General features: G+C 53.2%; 1 protein-coding gene across 1 annotated transcript; it reads right to left on the minus strand.

Moving 5' to 3' along the window:
* Window positions 1-13419: 13419 nt before the first annotated feature.
* Window positions 13420-15013, minus strand: Ier5l (immediate early response 5 like). Its single transcript, XM_021156834.2, has one exon. The coding sequence runs from the start codon at window positions 14808-14810 to the stop codon at window positions 13590-13592; it is 1221 nt and encodes a 406-aa protein (XP_021012493.1). The 5' UTR covers window positions 14811-15013; the 3' UTR covers window positions 13420-13589.
* Between the last annotated feature and the right edge of the window lie 2157 nt (window positions 15014-17170).

The following is a 17170-nucleotide window of genomic DNA, read 5'->3' on the forward strand; positions in this document are numbered from 1 at the left end:
TCCCCTCTCTTTCTTTTTCTTTTGAGACTTGTCTGCATACACTGCCCAGAAACTCACAATCCCCCTGCCTCCTCCTTGAGTGCAGGGTTTTACATGGCTGGCTCTGGGTTCCTTTCTGACTTGAGCCCACGCTTCACAGCTCCACTTGTCCTGTGCATCAGCACGCTTAGGCCAAAAGCTCATTTCCCTCTCATTCAGGTTCTGCCCGGGCCATCTGCCAAGTCGGCAGAGGGACATGTGCATGTCCCTGTGGCTCCAGAAGGTACTTGGGACTTACAGACGGGAGCATTAGTAATCCTTGCAGCACAGGACTGCAGCCCTTGTTCCCACAGAGGCAGGGGGAGTACTGTGAACTCAAACTCAGCCTGGGATATGTGACAAAACCCTATCTCCAAAATAAAGAAGAGCTGGGGAGATAGCTCAGTTGCTTGAATGTGCTGGCCGCTCTTCCAGAGGACTAAGTTCGGTTTCCAGCACTAGCATGGTGTTTCAAATGATAACTCCAGTTCCAGGGGATCTGACACCCTCTTCTGGCTGAAGCCCACACTGCATTCACACGTTGCACAGACATATATAAAATGCGCGCACATGTGTGCACAAACACACACACACACACACACTCTCTCTCTCTCTCTCTCAAACTAAAAACAGCTAGGGAGAAACCCAGAGGAAAGGTGCTTGCCTCTCATGCTGATGCTCTGGACTCATCAACCTTCAGCCCAGGGAACTCACCAGGAAATGTAGGGTTAGGGGTGGGAAGCTAGACAGGTGGATATGGGGGTGGGATGGAGTGGGAGGGCCTGGATAGGGAGTAAAGGGGAACAGACATTTTATTTTATTTTATTTTATTTTATTTTATTTTATTTTATTTTATTTTATTTTATTTTATTTTAAGACATAGAGCCCTGGCTGTCCTGGCACTCACTCTGTAGACCAGGCTGGCCTCTGCCTCCCGAGAGCTGGGATTAAGGGTGCGTCATCACCTGCATGGAGAACAAGGGGAATATTTCTCACTGAATGCTGCTGCTGCTTTTTTTTTTAATAGAAAAACATTTATTTCTTATAATATATTCTGGTCACACTTTGCCTCTCCCTCAATGCCTTCCATTTCCTCCCAAGTCCAGCCTGCCCACACATTTCCCAGTCTCAAAAAAAAAAAAAAAAAAAAAAAAGGCCAAACTAGCTCAGGATAGCCAGGGCTACACAGGGAAACCCTGTCTCAAAAATCAAAAAACAAGCCGGGTGTGCCTTTAATCAAAGCACTAAGAAGCAGTGCAATCTCTGTGAGTTCGAGGCCAGCCTGATCGATAGAGCGAGTTCTCAGACTGCCAAGGCTACACAAAGAAACCCTGTCTCAACCAAACAAAACAAAACCAACAACAAAAATCCCCAAAACAAACAAACAAACTAACACCCAAACAAAACCACACACATACAAAAATATACAAACAAAAGACTAGTAGACAAAAATTTAAAATGCCCAAACAAAGCAGTTTGAGACCAAAAAAAAAACAAAAAAAGTCTCCAAAAATGCTGTTGAGTTTGTTTTGTGTTGGCCAACTAACTACTCTTGGTCAGGGGCCTGTCCTGAAGTGTCAGTATAAACAATGAGAGCGCTGGAGAAAACTTTCCCTTTGCAAGCTGGTCTCAGTTGCTACTAGTATTTTTGGGTAGGGATGGGAGTTCGTGTCCATTTCCTGTTCTCAGGACTGGAGCCCCATCTGACTTGAACCTGTGCAGGCCTTCCGTGCTGCCACACTGAATTCCTAAGTCCTGAATCCTGTTGTGTCTGGAGGACAGTGTCCATGGAGTCACCTCCTCCCTCTGGCCCTCACAGGCTATCTGCCTCCTCCATCCACCTCCCTCTGCCCAGCGGGGAGGGCTTCACGAAGACCTTACATTTGGGACCAAGAGATCCAGAAGCTTTGACTCTGTGTGCTAAGCAGTTGTGGGTCTCTTAGTCCTTGCCTACTTCGAGAAGAAACCTCTCTGAGGACTGGGTGCGTCATGGACCTTCGGTGTGGCAGCACTAGCTTTTTTAAGTAGAAGAGTCCCTAAACCCTCGCCCTATCCAGTCTCAGGTTCTTGGTCACCCAAACCAACTACTTCCTCTTCAAGACATCCTGAAATGGACAATCTGTTCAGTCAGGCCACAATCACACATCTTGACAAAAATGTAAGGATTTATTTGTGTGTGTGTGCGCGCACATGCATACCTGCACACATTCATGCTGGAGGAGGCCAAAGGCGTGGATCCCCCTGGATGTGAAGTTACAGGCCCTTCTGCTGGGGCTGGGAACTGAACTCTGCAAGAACTATACATGCTTTTGACCTCTGAGCTGTCTTTCTAGCTCTCTTTTAAAGTTTTTTAAACATTAGGAAATTTTTATTGGGTGTGTATTTCTGAGCACTGCATGTGGAGGTCAGAAAATTTGCAGGAACCAGGTCTCTCCCTGGTGTCTCGGTGCTGGGGATTGAAACTCAGGCACCTTTGAGCCATCTCAACCCTGAAATCCATCCTACCTCTCCCTTGCTGTCCTGTCCTGGAACTCACTATGTAGATCAGGCTGGCCTCAGACTCAGAGATATCCACTTACCTCTGCCTCTCAAGTGCTAGAATTAAAGGTGTGCACCACCATACATGGTTGAAATTTCCTTCTCCTCCTCCCCTCCCCTCCACCCTTCCCCCTCTTCTTGTTTGTTTTGTTCTGTCTTTGGTTTACTTTGAAACAGGGTTTCTCTGTATAGCCCTGGCTGTCCTGGAATTTAATCTATAGACCAAGCTGGCCTCAAACTCAGAGATCTGCCTGCCTCTGCCTCCTGAGCATTGGGACTAAAGGTGGGTGCCACCACCAAGCTTGAAATTTCTTTTGTAAAGACAGAATTAAAAACTGGAGAGATAGGGGCTGGAGAGATGGCATAGCAGTAAAGAACACTGACTATTCTTCCAGAGGTTCTGAGTTCAATTCCCAGCAACCACATGGTGGCTCACAACCATCTGTAATGATGTCCTCTTCTGGTGTGTCTGAAGACAGCTACAGTGTACTCATATACATTCAATAAATAAATAAATCTTTGGGGGAAAAAAAAAGCTGGATGGAGAGATGATGCCGTGGTTAAGAGTATGTGCTGCTCCTACAGACAACCCAGCTTCTGAGTGTCCACATTGGGGAGGTTCAGAATCACCAACACTAGCAGATCTGGCCTCTGTGGCCACTGCACTTATGTGCACAATACAGCCATCTCTCCAGCTCTGAACCCTAGGTTTCTTGATGGATGTAGACTTTTTATCTTTAAGTTATAATCTGAAGATGATTTTATTATTTGTATTGTTGGGGTCACAGGGTTTTCTACTTGAACACCCACCCTTAACCTTTTTTAAAAAAACGTGTGTGCTGGGCTGCACAGACGGCTCACAGAATAAGAGCACTGACTGTTCTTCCAGAGGTCCTGAGTTCAATTCCCAGCAAACACATGGTGGCTTACAGCCATCTGTAATGGGATCCGATGCCCTCTTCTGGTGTGTCTGAAGACACCTGCAGTGTACTCATATACATAAAATAAATAAATCTTTTTTTTTTTTTTTAAAGTGTGTACCAGGCCAGGTGTGGTGGTACATACCTGCAGTCCTAAGACTTGGGAGGTAGAGGCAGAAAGATCAAGTTTGATGCTGGCCTGGGTTACATAGCGAGACACTCCCTTCCCCCAAATCAAACAACAAATAAAAACAAAACCATAGGCAAATTGTAAGAGCAAACCAACCAATCTGCAGGAAGGACAAACCAGCCCACTGTGTCTCTGCCGGCAGACAAGAGAGCAGGGCTGTGGCCCTCCACGGGCAGACAAGAGAGCAGGGCTGCGGCCCTCCAGGAGAGGTTTGGTTCTTAGCCACAGTTTTCAAGCAGGGCAACCTCAGGAGAACCTGAGGAGAAAACTTTTCAGGAGAGGGACAACCCAGGAAGAGATGGCCACCCAGATGGTGGTCTCTCTGGCTGGGCGCTGCGTTGTGTGTGAGACACCACTGTGCAGGACCCTGCACACATGCATCCCAGCTTTGAGGACGAAGGGCAAGAAAGTAAATCACTTATTGCTACCTACTATAAACAGAGCTTGGCGGGTCCGCAGGGTGGCTCAAGACTGACCAGGAACCACCTGTCTGGATTCGGGGCCAGCACTCTAGAGGGGGTGGCCAGTCATCAGCCATTGAACATATTTGAATGTGGCTTTCTCCAGCAGGAATCTAGCACACAGCCAGGGCCTCCCCCTCCCCCCTCTAAGGTCGCCGAGATAGGGGTGTCAGACTCAGTCCAACAGGAAAAGCAATAGACAAGGTTTCTGTGGAGCCCCAGCCTGCCAGGTACAACCAGGAAAACTGGTTGGGGCAGCTGCCCAGACCACTGCTCACTCCTCAGCCCCTCCCACTGGCTCAGGGAAAGAAAAGTCTCCTGTAACACCTAGAATTGTTGTTCCTGACTGCTAGTTGGATGCCAGGCACTGCTGGATCCCTTCAGTCAGTCGGTGCTGTGTAAGAAAAGCAAGCTCAGAAATGCCAGGCCAGTGGTTCCCCCAAACCATGGAGCCTGGCAGAGCAGAGGCTTGAGCTGCTATGGATTCTCCCCACTCCCCCTAAAGAGTTTTCCAGTTGGTGGATGACACCTCTAGCCAGACTCATCCCTGACACCCGGGCTCCACCTGTCATACTCTGCTCCTGCCCACATGCCAGTGCAGCTCTGAGGGCCGTCTTCTCCCTCTCTGTCAGCCCCTCCTTGCATGCCCTCCACCATCTGCTGGTGTGATAGAGATTCCTGATGCTGACCACAAACTCTGCATCTCTACCCAGCCCTCTCTGGGATAGGCGGAGCCACAGGGCTAATTCTGACCAATGACTAGGAGTGGAGGTGAGGTGAGGCACTGTCAGCCCGAGGTGCACAGAGCCTACCCAGGACTCTACTTTCACTTTCTGCCACCGTGGCTGCGGCCGTGTTGACACAGAAGCAAAGGAAACAGGGAGTCACTGAGAGAGACATCTGACTTAGCTGGACTTTGCATAGTCAACAAATAAACCCTGTGTATATCTGGATAACTCAACTCGTCTGGGAAAGTCTTGACAATCTCAGTTTGGGCTCCAGGATGCACACGGTGGAGAGAGAGAGAGAACCTGCTCCTTCAAGTTGTCCTGTGATCTCTGCATGTGCACCCATGTGCATACATACACATAGAACATAAATAAAAAAATAATTAAAAATAACCCTGTCCTTGTCCGATCTCACTACTCATGGCAGCCTGTCCAGTTCTGGCTGAGATGCTGAGATGCTTAGGTTTCAGACATTTTCTCAGGTCACCGAATGTCGTGATCCACCTCCTCCAAACAGCCCAGAGCTCCGATGTCACTTTGCTGTAACAGTTGCTTCACAGTTAGTTTACTTCTTTTTTTTTTCCAAAGATTTATTTATTAGTATAAGTTCACTGTAGCTGTCTTCAAACGCACCAAAAGAGGGTATCAGATCTCATTATGGGTGGTTGTGAGCCACCATGTGGTTGCTGGGATTTGAACTCAGTACCTTTGGAAGAGCAGTCACTGCTCTTACCCACTGAACCATCTCACCAGCCCGTTAGTTTACTTCTTGTCTTCAGTCTACTCCACTAGACACCAGGTTCTCTGAGGCAGAGCCCTCAGCTGTCTGCCTCATGCCTGGCAGATGTAGGTGCCCAAGAAACACATGAATGAATGAATGAGTGAATGAATGTTCATCAATTGAGTGAGTGTTATAGCCAGCTGACTATGCTCCGCGTGAGGTATCTTTGTGATGTGCTGTTGCTGCCTGTGTGCTTCTAACTCTCAATGGACACAAAGCCTTATGTCATCAGAAAAACCAGAAGCTATGGATATTTTTCTTTCTCTCTTTCTTCCTTCCTTTCTTTTTTTCCTTTGCTTTTTTGAGACAGGGTTTCTCTGTGTAGCCCTGGCTGTCCTGGAACTCACTCTGTAGACCAGGCTGGCCTCGAACTCAGAAATCCACCTGTCTCTGCCTCCCGAGTGCTGGGATTAAAGGCATGCACGACCACTGCCTGACTATAGTTATTTATCTGACTTCTGGAGCATCAGAGTCAAGGCTGCCTGGGACTGTTCTCTCTGCACAGCTTTACAGACGAAACAGCCTGGATTGGTTAAGGAAGGGCACTGGCCCCTCCTCAGTGCTAAGGCAGATAGGTGTTCGGCTTTGCCAGAACCTTCCCTGAGTCGCTAGACACCTAGTCCATAGTTCTTCCTCCTCCTCAGCTTGGCTCCCTCAGAGCTTCTGCCATGTTCCCCAACACCTGCCTCAGTGCACTGAGTAACAGTGCTCCTGGCACTGGGAACTAGGATGTGCTCAAAGGTGACAATGAGGAGAGGAGGGTCCCTCCTGCGGCTGGGGAGACTGCTCTGTTAGGAAAGTGCCTGCTGTGACCAGAACCTGATTTCAGACCCAGCACCCATATAAGTTTTGGGTACCCAGCCTGCCACCCTAGAACTGTGGGGTAGGGTGGTGCAGACAGTGGATTTCTGCAGCTCATAACAAGTCAGCCTTATAGGTGGATGAGGCCAGCTCCTGGGGCGGGAAGGGGGCATGGCTACCCTGTCTCCTGTCTCTGGAAATACAGTGAAGGACAGTTGATGAAGACACTTAGTGCCAACTTCAGCTGCCACAAGCACAAATGCATATATGTGCCACACAGACACACAGGGCTTCTGTAGGGGACTCCATAATGTCACCATCAGATAAGCTTGCAGGTTTGTTTTACTTATTCTTAAACAGTTTGGGGTGAAGAGGGGGAGAAGGAGCTGTACAATGTCCTCTTCTGGCCTCCATGGGCACCAGGCACACGTGATACAGGCAAAACATTCCTATGCACAAAAATGTTTTATTTGTGTGAGTGTGTGAGTGTGTGTGTGTGTGTGTATGTGTGTGTCTGTGTGCACTTGCATGTTCAGTAACAGCGAAGGTCCAGAGGACAGCAGATCCCCTGGAACTGGAGTTACAGATGGTTGTAAGTCACCACCTGTGTGCTGGGAACCAACCCCAGGCCTTCTACAAGAGCAATATGTGCTCTTAACTGCTAAGCCATCTCTCCAGCTCCAAGAAATAATTTTTAAACTTTTTTTTTTTGAGACATGGTCTCACTGTGTAGCCCTTATCCTGAGAACTTTCTAGGTAGATTAATGTGGACTCTAACTCACAAAGATTCTACTGCCTCTGCCTCCCAAATGTTGGAATTAAAGGCTTCTATACTTGGCTAGAAAAAGAAGGATATATGTAGCCTTTTTTTTTTTTTTTCATGACAGGGTTTCTCTGTGTAGTCCTGGCTGTTCTAAAACTCAGAGATCTGCCTGCCTCTGCTCCCCATCCGCCAAATGCTGGGATTAAAAGTATGTGCCACCATTGCCTGGTCAGAAATAAATGTTTTAAATGTTTTCCTCCCACCCCCTGAGATAGGGTTTCAGATAGGCTGGTCTGGAGCCTGCTATATAGATCAAGCTAGCCTAAAACCTACGTCAGCCTCGCGAGTGTAGGATTAAAGTTGTATCCCACTCTGCCTGACTCCATTTGTTTATTTCTTTAACTGTGTGATTACATGCATGTATGTGCTCTGTGTGCATGCCTGCCACACACAAAGGCCAGAGGCGGGCATCAGAACTGGAGTCAAAGATGGTTTGTGGGAACCAAACCCGGGTCCTCTGCCAGAGTAGCAAATGCTTTGAACTGAGGCGCCATCTCTCCAGCCATTTGTTTATCTGTTTATTTTCAGAGCTAGCGATCAAACCCAGGGCCTTGTGCATTCCAGGCAACTACTACACCCCCAACACAAACTTGTCTTCTTGGCTCATATTTCACTCAGCAGTCACAGAGGGCTGGGCAGGGCTGAGAAGGGGAGAGCTGGACACTAGAGGAGTCTTGCTGAGCACATGCTGAGCCCCAGCTTCCAGAAAACGGAAAGAAAAGAGACTGGGCTCTGCTTCCTCCAGTGTGTCTCAGCCCTGGTGCTTGCCCCAGAGGGCCCGGACACCCCTGTGCCCTCCTCTCTGCTGGGCAGCTCATTTACATCAACAACGGTGCTTGCTACCTCTCTCTGCTACTGTACAGTGTTCATTTTTTTCTTCTAAATATAAAACATGCTTATTGTAGAAATTCAGGGTCTACAGAGATGTGTACCTGAAGATGCACAGAATCAGAGCCATCTGTAGCCTCCCTGCCTACTGTGGTCTCAACTCTTCAGGGCCTATTCAGTCTTGCTCATCTGAACAGGTGATTAGATCATACTGAGTTGCAGGTGTCCCTGGGCCCCTCCAGGAGGCCATGTTGGCCTTGTAGGGTCCCTCTTCTTTTTGGCCTGCTGCCTGACATCCTTGGCTACCAGTCAAAGTCCTTTTCTGCTCTGTCTAAAGTCCTGGAGGACCCTGCCTGAGTTCCCTCTATGGCTTCCTTGCAAGCAGTGTCCTTGACTCAGTCCCCTGGGATCGAAGCCTAGGGACTGCTAGGAAGATCCAGCCTCTGCCTTGGGTGTGCAGTTCTCCTGCCCTTGGTCATTCCTGAGTGAGGTATCAGGAAGGTACTGGATGGTCTCATGCCAAGAGCAGGTTATCTTCTCCAAGCTGTGTTGACCATTTCTCTCCATACCCAGGTCCCCAAGTGTCCCTGCACAGCCCCAGGTCTTATCAAACCCATCAGAAAATCCCTCCTCAGCCCTGAGTGTCACACCCCATCCCCCACCCCCAGTCTCAGGAGGCAGCTTCTGCACTGCACTTACCAGGTCTGAGAAAAGGCTTTTCTGCTCATGAGCTTCCAGTGACAGCTGTCAACTACTGTCAGGCTTGGCCATAGCTTTCAGAATCCAACAGTCTTTCCCTGGAATTTTTTTGAGTTAGCAAAGATGGTGGTCCCTTTCCGGTAGCAAATCTATGATCTGGGAGGCCAGGTCTGCCTTCTTCTGCAGCAGGAAGCTGGTCTGCAGTAAGAGAGTAGGGAGTCTCCGAACACTGAGGGTGCATTTTGGAAATCTCTTGACTGTATCCAGCTGTGCCTGAAACCAGTGGCACCCCTGGCCACTGAATGGTTTGGTGCCACAATTCCTTTTGCCCAAGCTGTCACTTACCCAAAGTCTTAAAGGACAGAGGAATGGGAGAATCCTGGGTAGGGTGAATCACAGACACCACTCCGTCTTCTCTGCCTTTGTCCTATACCCTGCAGAAGGAAGCATTGAACGTGTGCTTCCAGTCAGCCAGCTCAGACATGACTAGATGCTGTAGCCTAGTATACATTCAATTGTGAATTCTCAATCTGGCCTTTTAAGCCACATCCAGATCAACTGCCAGCTCCAGTCCAATCATAAGGGTACAAATACCTCCCCACCAGGCTGGGAGCTCCAACAGGTAGAGGCTGGCTCCCAAATGCTGTGACCTTGGACATTATGTTCTCATTTCCAAAAGGCTGGATCCACCTCTAAGGGTAGCTGGGAAGTTGAAATTAGTAATCCACAGAGGTATTTGCTGTTCTGGCTATTTATTGCTTTGGTGGTATTGAGAGAGCTTTCCCGGGGCTAAGCAACCAGCGCACACTTTGTAGATATGCGTCCAGTGGACAGAGCCAGTAAGACGCAGCATTTGGTGTGCATCCTGTTTCTCTGCACAGTTGCCCTCTCGGGAGTTCGGAGCAACCCCAGCCCCAGTCTTCTCCGGAGGGCAGCTCAAAGCTTTGTGAGGCTCTATAGCTGTCATCCTGGCATCTAGCACCAAGCATAGCTAGAGACTGGCTTAGCCCTTCCTCAGCATCAGAGGCAGCCTGCCTTGGGATGTATGTTTTATGCTGGCAGAGAGTCGATTAGCTGGGGATGACCAGGGGCTGAGCCTCTGTTTTCTGGATGGCACCTTCTGCCAACCATGCGGAGCCCCAGTCTCTTCATCCTTGGTCTTGCTGGAAGGGACCTGACGGATCCACGCCAGTGACCCCATGCCTAGGACTCTCATGGCTAGACAGCCCCACCTCTTCCCCCAGTGTTTCTGGGGTGCTGTGTCTGTGGAGCATCAGTCTCTCCCGGGGAGTTGTGGGCTGCCACGTTGTATGCTGCACAGGAATCCAGGGGCTGTGCAGGGGATGAGGGGAGGAGGATGCTTGGAGATTCGTGTGTCCGAGGCAGTGGGAGGGCAGATGTGGTCCTCAGTGTGGTGCCCGGCCTTAGTATCTGGGCTGTTGTTTATTTCAGGGGGGATGTCTGTGTCCCCTGTAGAGCAGGCTCTCAACCCTTTGTATTATTGCTCAGGGTACCTAGGCCCTGAAGACAGAAGCGGAGCTGGGGGTCCTCTCTTGTGCAGCTCTCTGAGCTCGTCCCCTCAACTCCCAATTTCACTAGATCCCAATGTACCCAATACGTCCTGAGCTCAGAAAACCTGCGCCGATAGGGAGGAGAGAACCCTAGTCTGTAGTCTTGCTGATCTCAGAGCTTTTATTTCGCACCCAAACACCCCCCCCCAACACACACACACACACACACACACACACACACACACACACACACACACACACACACGCGTCTTCCCTACACGAGTCCCAAGGATAGACGCGAAGGTCCCAAGCCCCTCACTGGGAGTTCGCTGTTCCCAGCTCCACGCTCCCAACAAAGGCGTCCGACCATGTGCCCTTCTCCACGCAGACCTGGAGTGGGAGAGCTCCACGCTCAGGGTCCCTCTCAGACCAGGGCTGGGTGGGGATGCGATGTTAGGCCGCCGGTGCGCCGGTGCGTGTGTTGCCTCTCCCAGCAGCCCGCCCGCCCCCGGCTGCGCCTCGCCCACTCCCATCCGCACACTCTGCAGCGCCTTCCAATTGGCGCTAGGGGGAGCCGTGGCAACTGACTTGGATTGACTCAAAACTGCATCCAACAGCTATTTCCTTGGACTTGTAGGGGGATATGGAAAGGGGGAAAGATGCACCCCCTCCTTAGCTCCAGTCTCTTCCCGTGGGAGGGCAAGAGCAAGTCTTTGGGTGTGTGGGTGAGTGAAGGTGTCTTTTCTTCCGGTAACTCACACCTCCAGAGCATCCCTCTTACCCAACCTAGATCGCCGACCTTCGCGGCCTCCCCCACCCCCACGTTTTGGAGTGTCCCCAAGAACTTAGCCACGCGCGACAGCGAGCCGAGAGGCCCCCTGAGAGTGAATAGCATCCGCCTCTCGTCTGGGCTTGGGGCGCTGGGCGACAGCGCCTCCTTTCGCCCAGCGAGACTTATGGGGTGGGGCGGAGTGAATCGCCTGGCCGGTGGCTGAGAGCTTTGGCGCAGAGAAGGGGAGCATGGGGGCTAGCCAGTGAGAGCGAGAGATCTTTAGGGAGGCAGTCAGAGACGGGAGACATTGAGAGAGACGCTACCCCAAAACAGCAAAGGCTGCCGATTTATCTTACCCCACCGTCCTCCACGCCTCCCCAGTTCTTTTTTCCTATCCCCTTAGCAAGGTTGGAACCACCCGTGTGCCCTGGGGTCGGAGCCGCGGCTCCAGATGTGAATTTGGTTCCAGTGGAAAGAACCCGAGCTTCCTTCGGTGCCTTGGCACATTCTCCCACTCTGAGGTCATTCCGTAGGTGGTCAGAGGGGAGCGCGCGCCTGGAGCCTTCCTGCTCCATCCACAGAAGAGAGAGGCGGGCGGGAGGGAGCAGAAAAGGAGAGGGGAGGGGCACGAGGAGGGAGGGAGACGCCGCCAGCACACCACCAAGTGGCACTGAGCAGTGATAACAAACTCAACTTTAAAAAAAAAAGAAAGAAAAAAAAAGAAAGAAAGAAAGAAAGAAAGAAAGAAAGAAAGAAAGAAAGAAAAGAAAGAAAAAGGAAAGGAAAAAAACTTCCCCAAGTTGCTTGTTTGAGACGTGCGGACATGCGGTCTGAGGAGCAGGTCAGGGAGTGTGGGTGGCCCAGAAGTATCCCTGGTACAGAAACTAGGGGCCAACTAGGCCCTTGCAACCCTGGTGGTGCATGGAAATATGTTGGAGGCTGGCTCAGCTTCCTGCTGGGCAGCGGGTTCCCAAGGGTGCAAGACCCGCTGGTGAGGAGGGCCTATGGAGAAGACCTGTAGCACCGGCCTCCATCCCCAGAACACACACATACCGACTCCCAGCCCTAGCTCCATCCCCAGAATACACACACACCCGGAATTCCAACCCTGGCCCTGCGGATATGGGGGTATCCATGGGTTTCCACCATGGCCCTGGAAAGCTGGAGTTTGCTTGCGTGTGTGTGTGTGTGTGTGTGTGTGTGTGTGTGTGTTTAGATTTTCTCACCTCTAAGCCCATGTGAAAGCAAAGAACCACCATACACTCTACAATCGACTTTTTATTAAGATTATAAATTTAAACAAATAACCTGAACAGTTTTACCCGGTGAGATACAATTCATTATGCACAAAAATACAGGAGGAAGAAGGGCCGGGAAGGCAAGGTTGGCAACTTGTTTTGGAGTCCTCGGGGTGTTGATGGCAGAGACCCAGAGGGGCACTAAGCGAACCTCACCTTCTCACAACAAAAGGCTTTTAAACAAAATCTATCGCGCTGAGGACGGAGACAGGGTTCTCACAGGCTGGAACAATGCTGGTTTCATGAGATGGGACCAAAGGCTAAAGCACAAGGTAACTTAGAAGCGCGCACAATCACTAGAGCTGACCAGGAGCTAAGCGAAAAGTCTCCAGCGCAGTCGGCGGTCCGGGCCCCTCCCTCCCCCGGGGATCCAGGTGAAGGAATCGACTTCCTTTTTTGTTTAGTGAGGACCGCAGTGCTGGGCATGATGGGAAATGTAGTTCGCCCTGCTCGCCCTCCACCCCTTTCCCAACTGTGCTGAGAGTGTCAGGGTGTCCCCCCCCCCCCCAACCCCCGCCCGAGTTCGCGAGGCGGGTGGAGGAGGGGGAGGAGGACGGAGCCAGAGGGGCGGGGAGAGGAGGGGTTCTAGACGCCCAACCCGGCAAGAAAAGAAAAAAAAAGTTGAAGTGTTTTCATTTCTGCCTTCTCATTTTGAGAACTTTGGAGGCCGCCCCCAGAGAGGAAATGTGACCGAAACGTCCCTTTTGGAGATAGAGTTTGCCTTTGTTTTTCTGCTCAGGGTTTCACAAGACCCGTTCCTCACCCCAGAAAGGCACTCAGGAGAGCAGAACGTCGGGCTTCCCGGCTCTGACAACTGATTAGAATCGGCGTCCGGGGCCCCGCGCCCTCCTGCGTTGCGCCCCCGGCGCGCCCGGGCACCCAGCCTCGCCCCCGGCGGCCCGGCACCTCCTCCGGGCAGCAGCCCTGCCTCACGTGGCAGGCTCCTCGCTAAACACCACTGCAATCAGTACAATAAAAAGGGGGGGAAAAGAGTAAGAGAAACACAAAGCATACTTAAATAGGCGCTTTTTCTCTGCAAAAATAAAGTCCAAGATTTTTAGATTTTTTTTTTTATTTTACAATTTATAAAACATCAGCCTCTGCTCGTCCCCAGCTCAGCCCCGAGTGGCCAGGACCCGCTCGCTCCCTATCGCCCCTTGGCCGAGTCTTTGTCTGGCCCCAGCCCCGCGGGGCCCAGGGTCCCCATGCCCTCGGGGGTCCCTAGAAGGCGACAATGGCTCGAGTCCAGGCGCCGAGGCTGGCGAGCGCCTGCTTGGCGCACAGCTGCCCGTTGAGCGGCGGCGGCTGCTCCGAGGAGTCCGGCTGTCGGCTCACCAGCCCCGAGAAGCCCGAGCCAAAGATGGAGATCAAGTTTGAGATGTTGGACGCGTCCGGGGACGAGTCCGGGCAGAAGTCCTCGAAGCGGGCGCGCTTACAGGGGGCGAACGGGGTAGCCCCGGGGGGCTCGGCTCCCAGGTCGCCCGCGTCCTCTTCGTCGTCCTCTTCTTCCTGGCCAGGGTAATACTTGCGCTTGCAACCAGCGGCGGACGCCAGACCGGGTCCCGGAGCGCCCTGGCCACAGCAGGGGCAGTGGGCGGAGGCGCAGCAGTCCTGGTGCAAGTAGCCGTTTTCTACCGTGGTCACCACGTGAGTGTCCAGGTCCAGCACGGTGGTCTGGCTGCTGCAGTGCACGCCGAAGTCCGAGGGGGCCGGGTACGCGCCCCGGTAGAAGCCAGTGGATGAGGAAGGGGCTGTAGAGGCGGGCGGAGAGGAGGCAGCGACGGTCGGAGGGGCAGCCCCCGGAGGCACCGAGGGCGCAGAGCAAGCGGCCGGGACACGAGGGTCCCGCGGGCAGAGCGCGGCGGGCGCGGGCGGCGGCAGCGGCGCAGGAGCCGGCTGCAGCGGCTCCAAGTGCTGCCCGCGGTGGGGCGCGCCGTGCGGCGGCTGGAGCGCAGCGCACCCGGGCAGCTCCGAGAGCGCCCCCGCGCAGCCCGCGGGCGCCCCGGCCACCGCCACCGGCGCCGCCGCCGTGCAGCCCCTGGGCGCCGGGTGCTGGTGTTGGTGCAGCTGCTGCTGGAGGTGCAGCTGGTGAAGCTGGTGGAGCTGGTGCAGCTGGTGCCGGGCAACCGGCTCGCGCGCCTCCGCGTCCCCGCCGCCGCCAAGTTGGAGCGGGCCGAAGTCGGCCGCGCTGGCCGGCATTCCGGGCGCCGCGTAAGCGAGGTGCTGGTGCTGGTGGTGGGGCGGCTGCTGTTGCTGCTGCTGCTGCTGGCGCCGGTAGAGCTCGGCGTAGCGCTCGCTCAGGTAGAGCTGGCGCGCGTTGCGGAGCACGTAGGACACCAGGAGGTTCTTGTGCAGCTTGATGCCGCCGCGCTGGGTCCGGGAGCTGTGGATCTTGCGCAGGGAGATGCTGATCAGGCTCTGGGCGTCCAGGGCGCACTCCATGCTCCCGCGGAGACGCGGGCGGCGGAGCAGCCGCCTCTGGTGCTGCGAATGCTGCTCCTTGCGTGCGTCTCCAGTTGGTCGCCCGGGCGAGCCAGGCACAGGGAACCGAGCCCCGGTCGGCGGGTCGGCGACACTCCGAGAGAAGTCGCCACCATGCGTTGCGCGCCACCCGCAGGCTCACGCTCCCCAGACGGCGCCAAAGCAATGAGCCTCCGCCGGCCCCGGCCCCAACTATTTAGCTGGGCAGCAGCACCCCGCCCCACTGTAGATTAGCCAATAGAAGCGTGCAGAGCCTTCCGACTGACAGCCGCTGCCCGCCCCGGGACCACTTGGCTGGCCAATCATACCAAGGCGGTTCCTTTGTGCTATTCAAATAACGAACGGACCCCGGGCCTCCAACGCCGCCGTTGCCTCGAATGTTCTCCTGGGGCCGCGGCACCTCGTGGGACTAGGAGCCTCCGAGGTAGTCTCTCTCAGCTTTGGGTCACCTCTTGGGAGCCACGTCGAAATTCGTAGCTTTCCTGGACCTGGCTCCTGCGAGCTGGGGGTCGGCTCACCTGAGCGCAGCGGAGATGGCTCCGCCCCCTTCCGCATGGTTGGGCCTCACCTGCGGCAGGTGCGCGCGGTTCCCCCGCTTCGAGCCACGCGGCGCCTCCTCTTTTCCACCTGCCACGGCCGGGGGCAACCTGGACGAGCTGAGCCTTCTTCCAAGAAAAGCTGAGGGGGGGCGCACCTGAGAACTAGGGTGCTGTCTTGGAAGAGAGGGTTTGGGGCCTGATTACCTGATGTGTTAGCTCAGGGGCCTGTGGGAATGGTCACGGAAGGGCCTCCCTTTCTGTTTGACTCAAATCCCAGTGATTTTTGATCTCTAGTAGAGAAGCTTTGTGATCGTGAGACTGCCCGGGTTGGGGGTGGGGGTGGGGGTTTGGGCTATGAACCCGCCCAAAGCTCCCTCCTCTTTTGGGAGACCTCTTCTTTCCTGACTTAATATCAATGACAATAGGAGCCCTAAGTGCCTAGCTTGGATCTCTTACCAGAAAAGTCTGAATTTCTCCCTTTAAGGTTCTTGGAGGCCAAGCTTGAGACCCCTTGAGTGGAGCAACCTGTTAAGTTTTGGTCCTTACCCTGAGCCCCAGGAGTACCCAGGCCAAGGACTTCTCCACTTTTAGATTCTTATTCTGAGTTATTCTGACCAATTGAGGACAGACAGCAGAAAAGAGAGACGATGCCTGAGAGTCTCTTTGTACTGAGACGCTTAAAGAGAGTAAGAGGGCAAGGGTGGGTGTTGGGGGCCCAAGATGCCAGCCGCAAGCCTCATCCACCGCGTTTAAGGTTCCTTTTAGTACTTAGGTCAGAAAACTGGCCCAGGCAGAGTCCAGGGCTGGGCCCTTGAGCGTGGGGCTGGGGGTGGGGTGGGGGTGGAGCTCTTCTGAAACTTTCTGTCTTTGGACCCTCTCAGCAACCCTGCCCCTTGGCCAATGTCTCAAGAAAATCACTCACCAATTGTTTCTGTAAGTGTTGGCAAGTGTCAAAAGTGGGGGGCAGTTTGCTCAGGTTTTCAGATGAGGAAGCTTAGCCACTAGCTCTAAAGAGGCTTTGTCTAAGACCACAGGCTCCGGGCACAGTGCTCGGCTCCGTCTGTGCCATCTGGGGACATGTAACTGTTAGAACAGCTCTCCTCACCCTGTGTCAGCAAGGCCAGGATTACATTGTGGGGCTGAGGCTGGAACCTCAGAACAAGCACACGTGGTGGCATTGGGGATGCACCCTCAGGAATCCTGGGGGTATAAAGCCGTGTCTCTGCCCACCTCCTGAATATCTCTCTCAGAAGTGTACAGGTTCAGAAGGGGGTGGGATGCTCCCACAGCCGGGAGGACTGAGCTGGAACCGGGGGAGTCTGCGGCTCACAATGGATGCTGTCTTTTCCCAGTATTTAGTGAAGAAACTTGAGACTTGAAAGAGGTGGTGGCAGGATTTGAACCCAGTTCTGTAGGTGCCTGGAAATATGTTACTGGGGCTGAGTACACTTCCTCAGGCCTAGCTCCTGATGAATGATGTAATGCCCCTGCCCCATCCATCCATCCATCCATCCACCCATCTATTTATTTATTTTTGCCAAGTGCCCCAGGACCAGAGTTCTCCAGAGCTCCTGTGGAGGCAAATATCATTCTTGGTTCCATACATTCATAGTCATTCTTAGCGCTGTGACATAGAAGATAGCTCTAGGGACCAGCCTGGGAATCAGAGTGGGAATGGAAGTGGGTGGTGGACTAGGAAATCAGGTCCCTCTTTTGGGCTTGGTACCCCCCTCCCCCCAATCCCTTCCCCAGCCACCACTAAAGGTGAAGTTCTTTTCAGTG

The sequence above is a fragment of the Mus caroli genome, chromosome 2, assembly GCF_900094665.2.
Source record: "Mus caroli chromosome 2, CAROLI_EIJ_v1.1, whole genome shotgun sequence".
Lineage (NCBI taxonomy): Eukaryota > Metazoa > Chordata > Mammalia > Rodentia > Muridae > Mus > Mus caroli.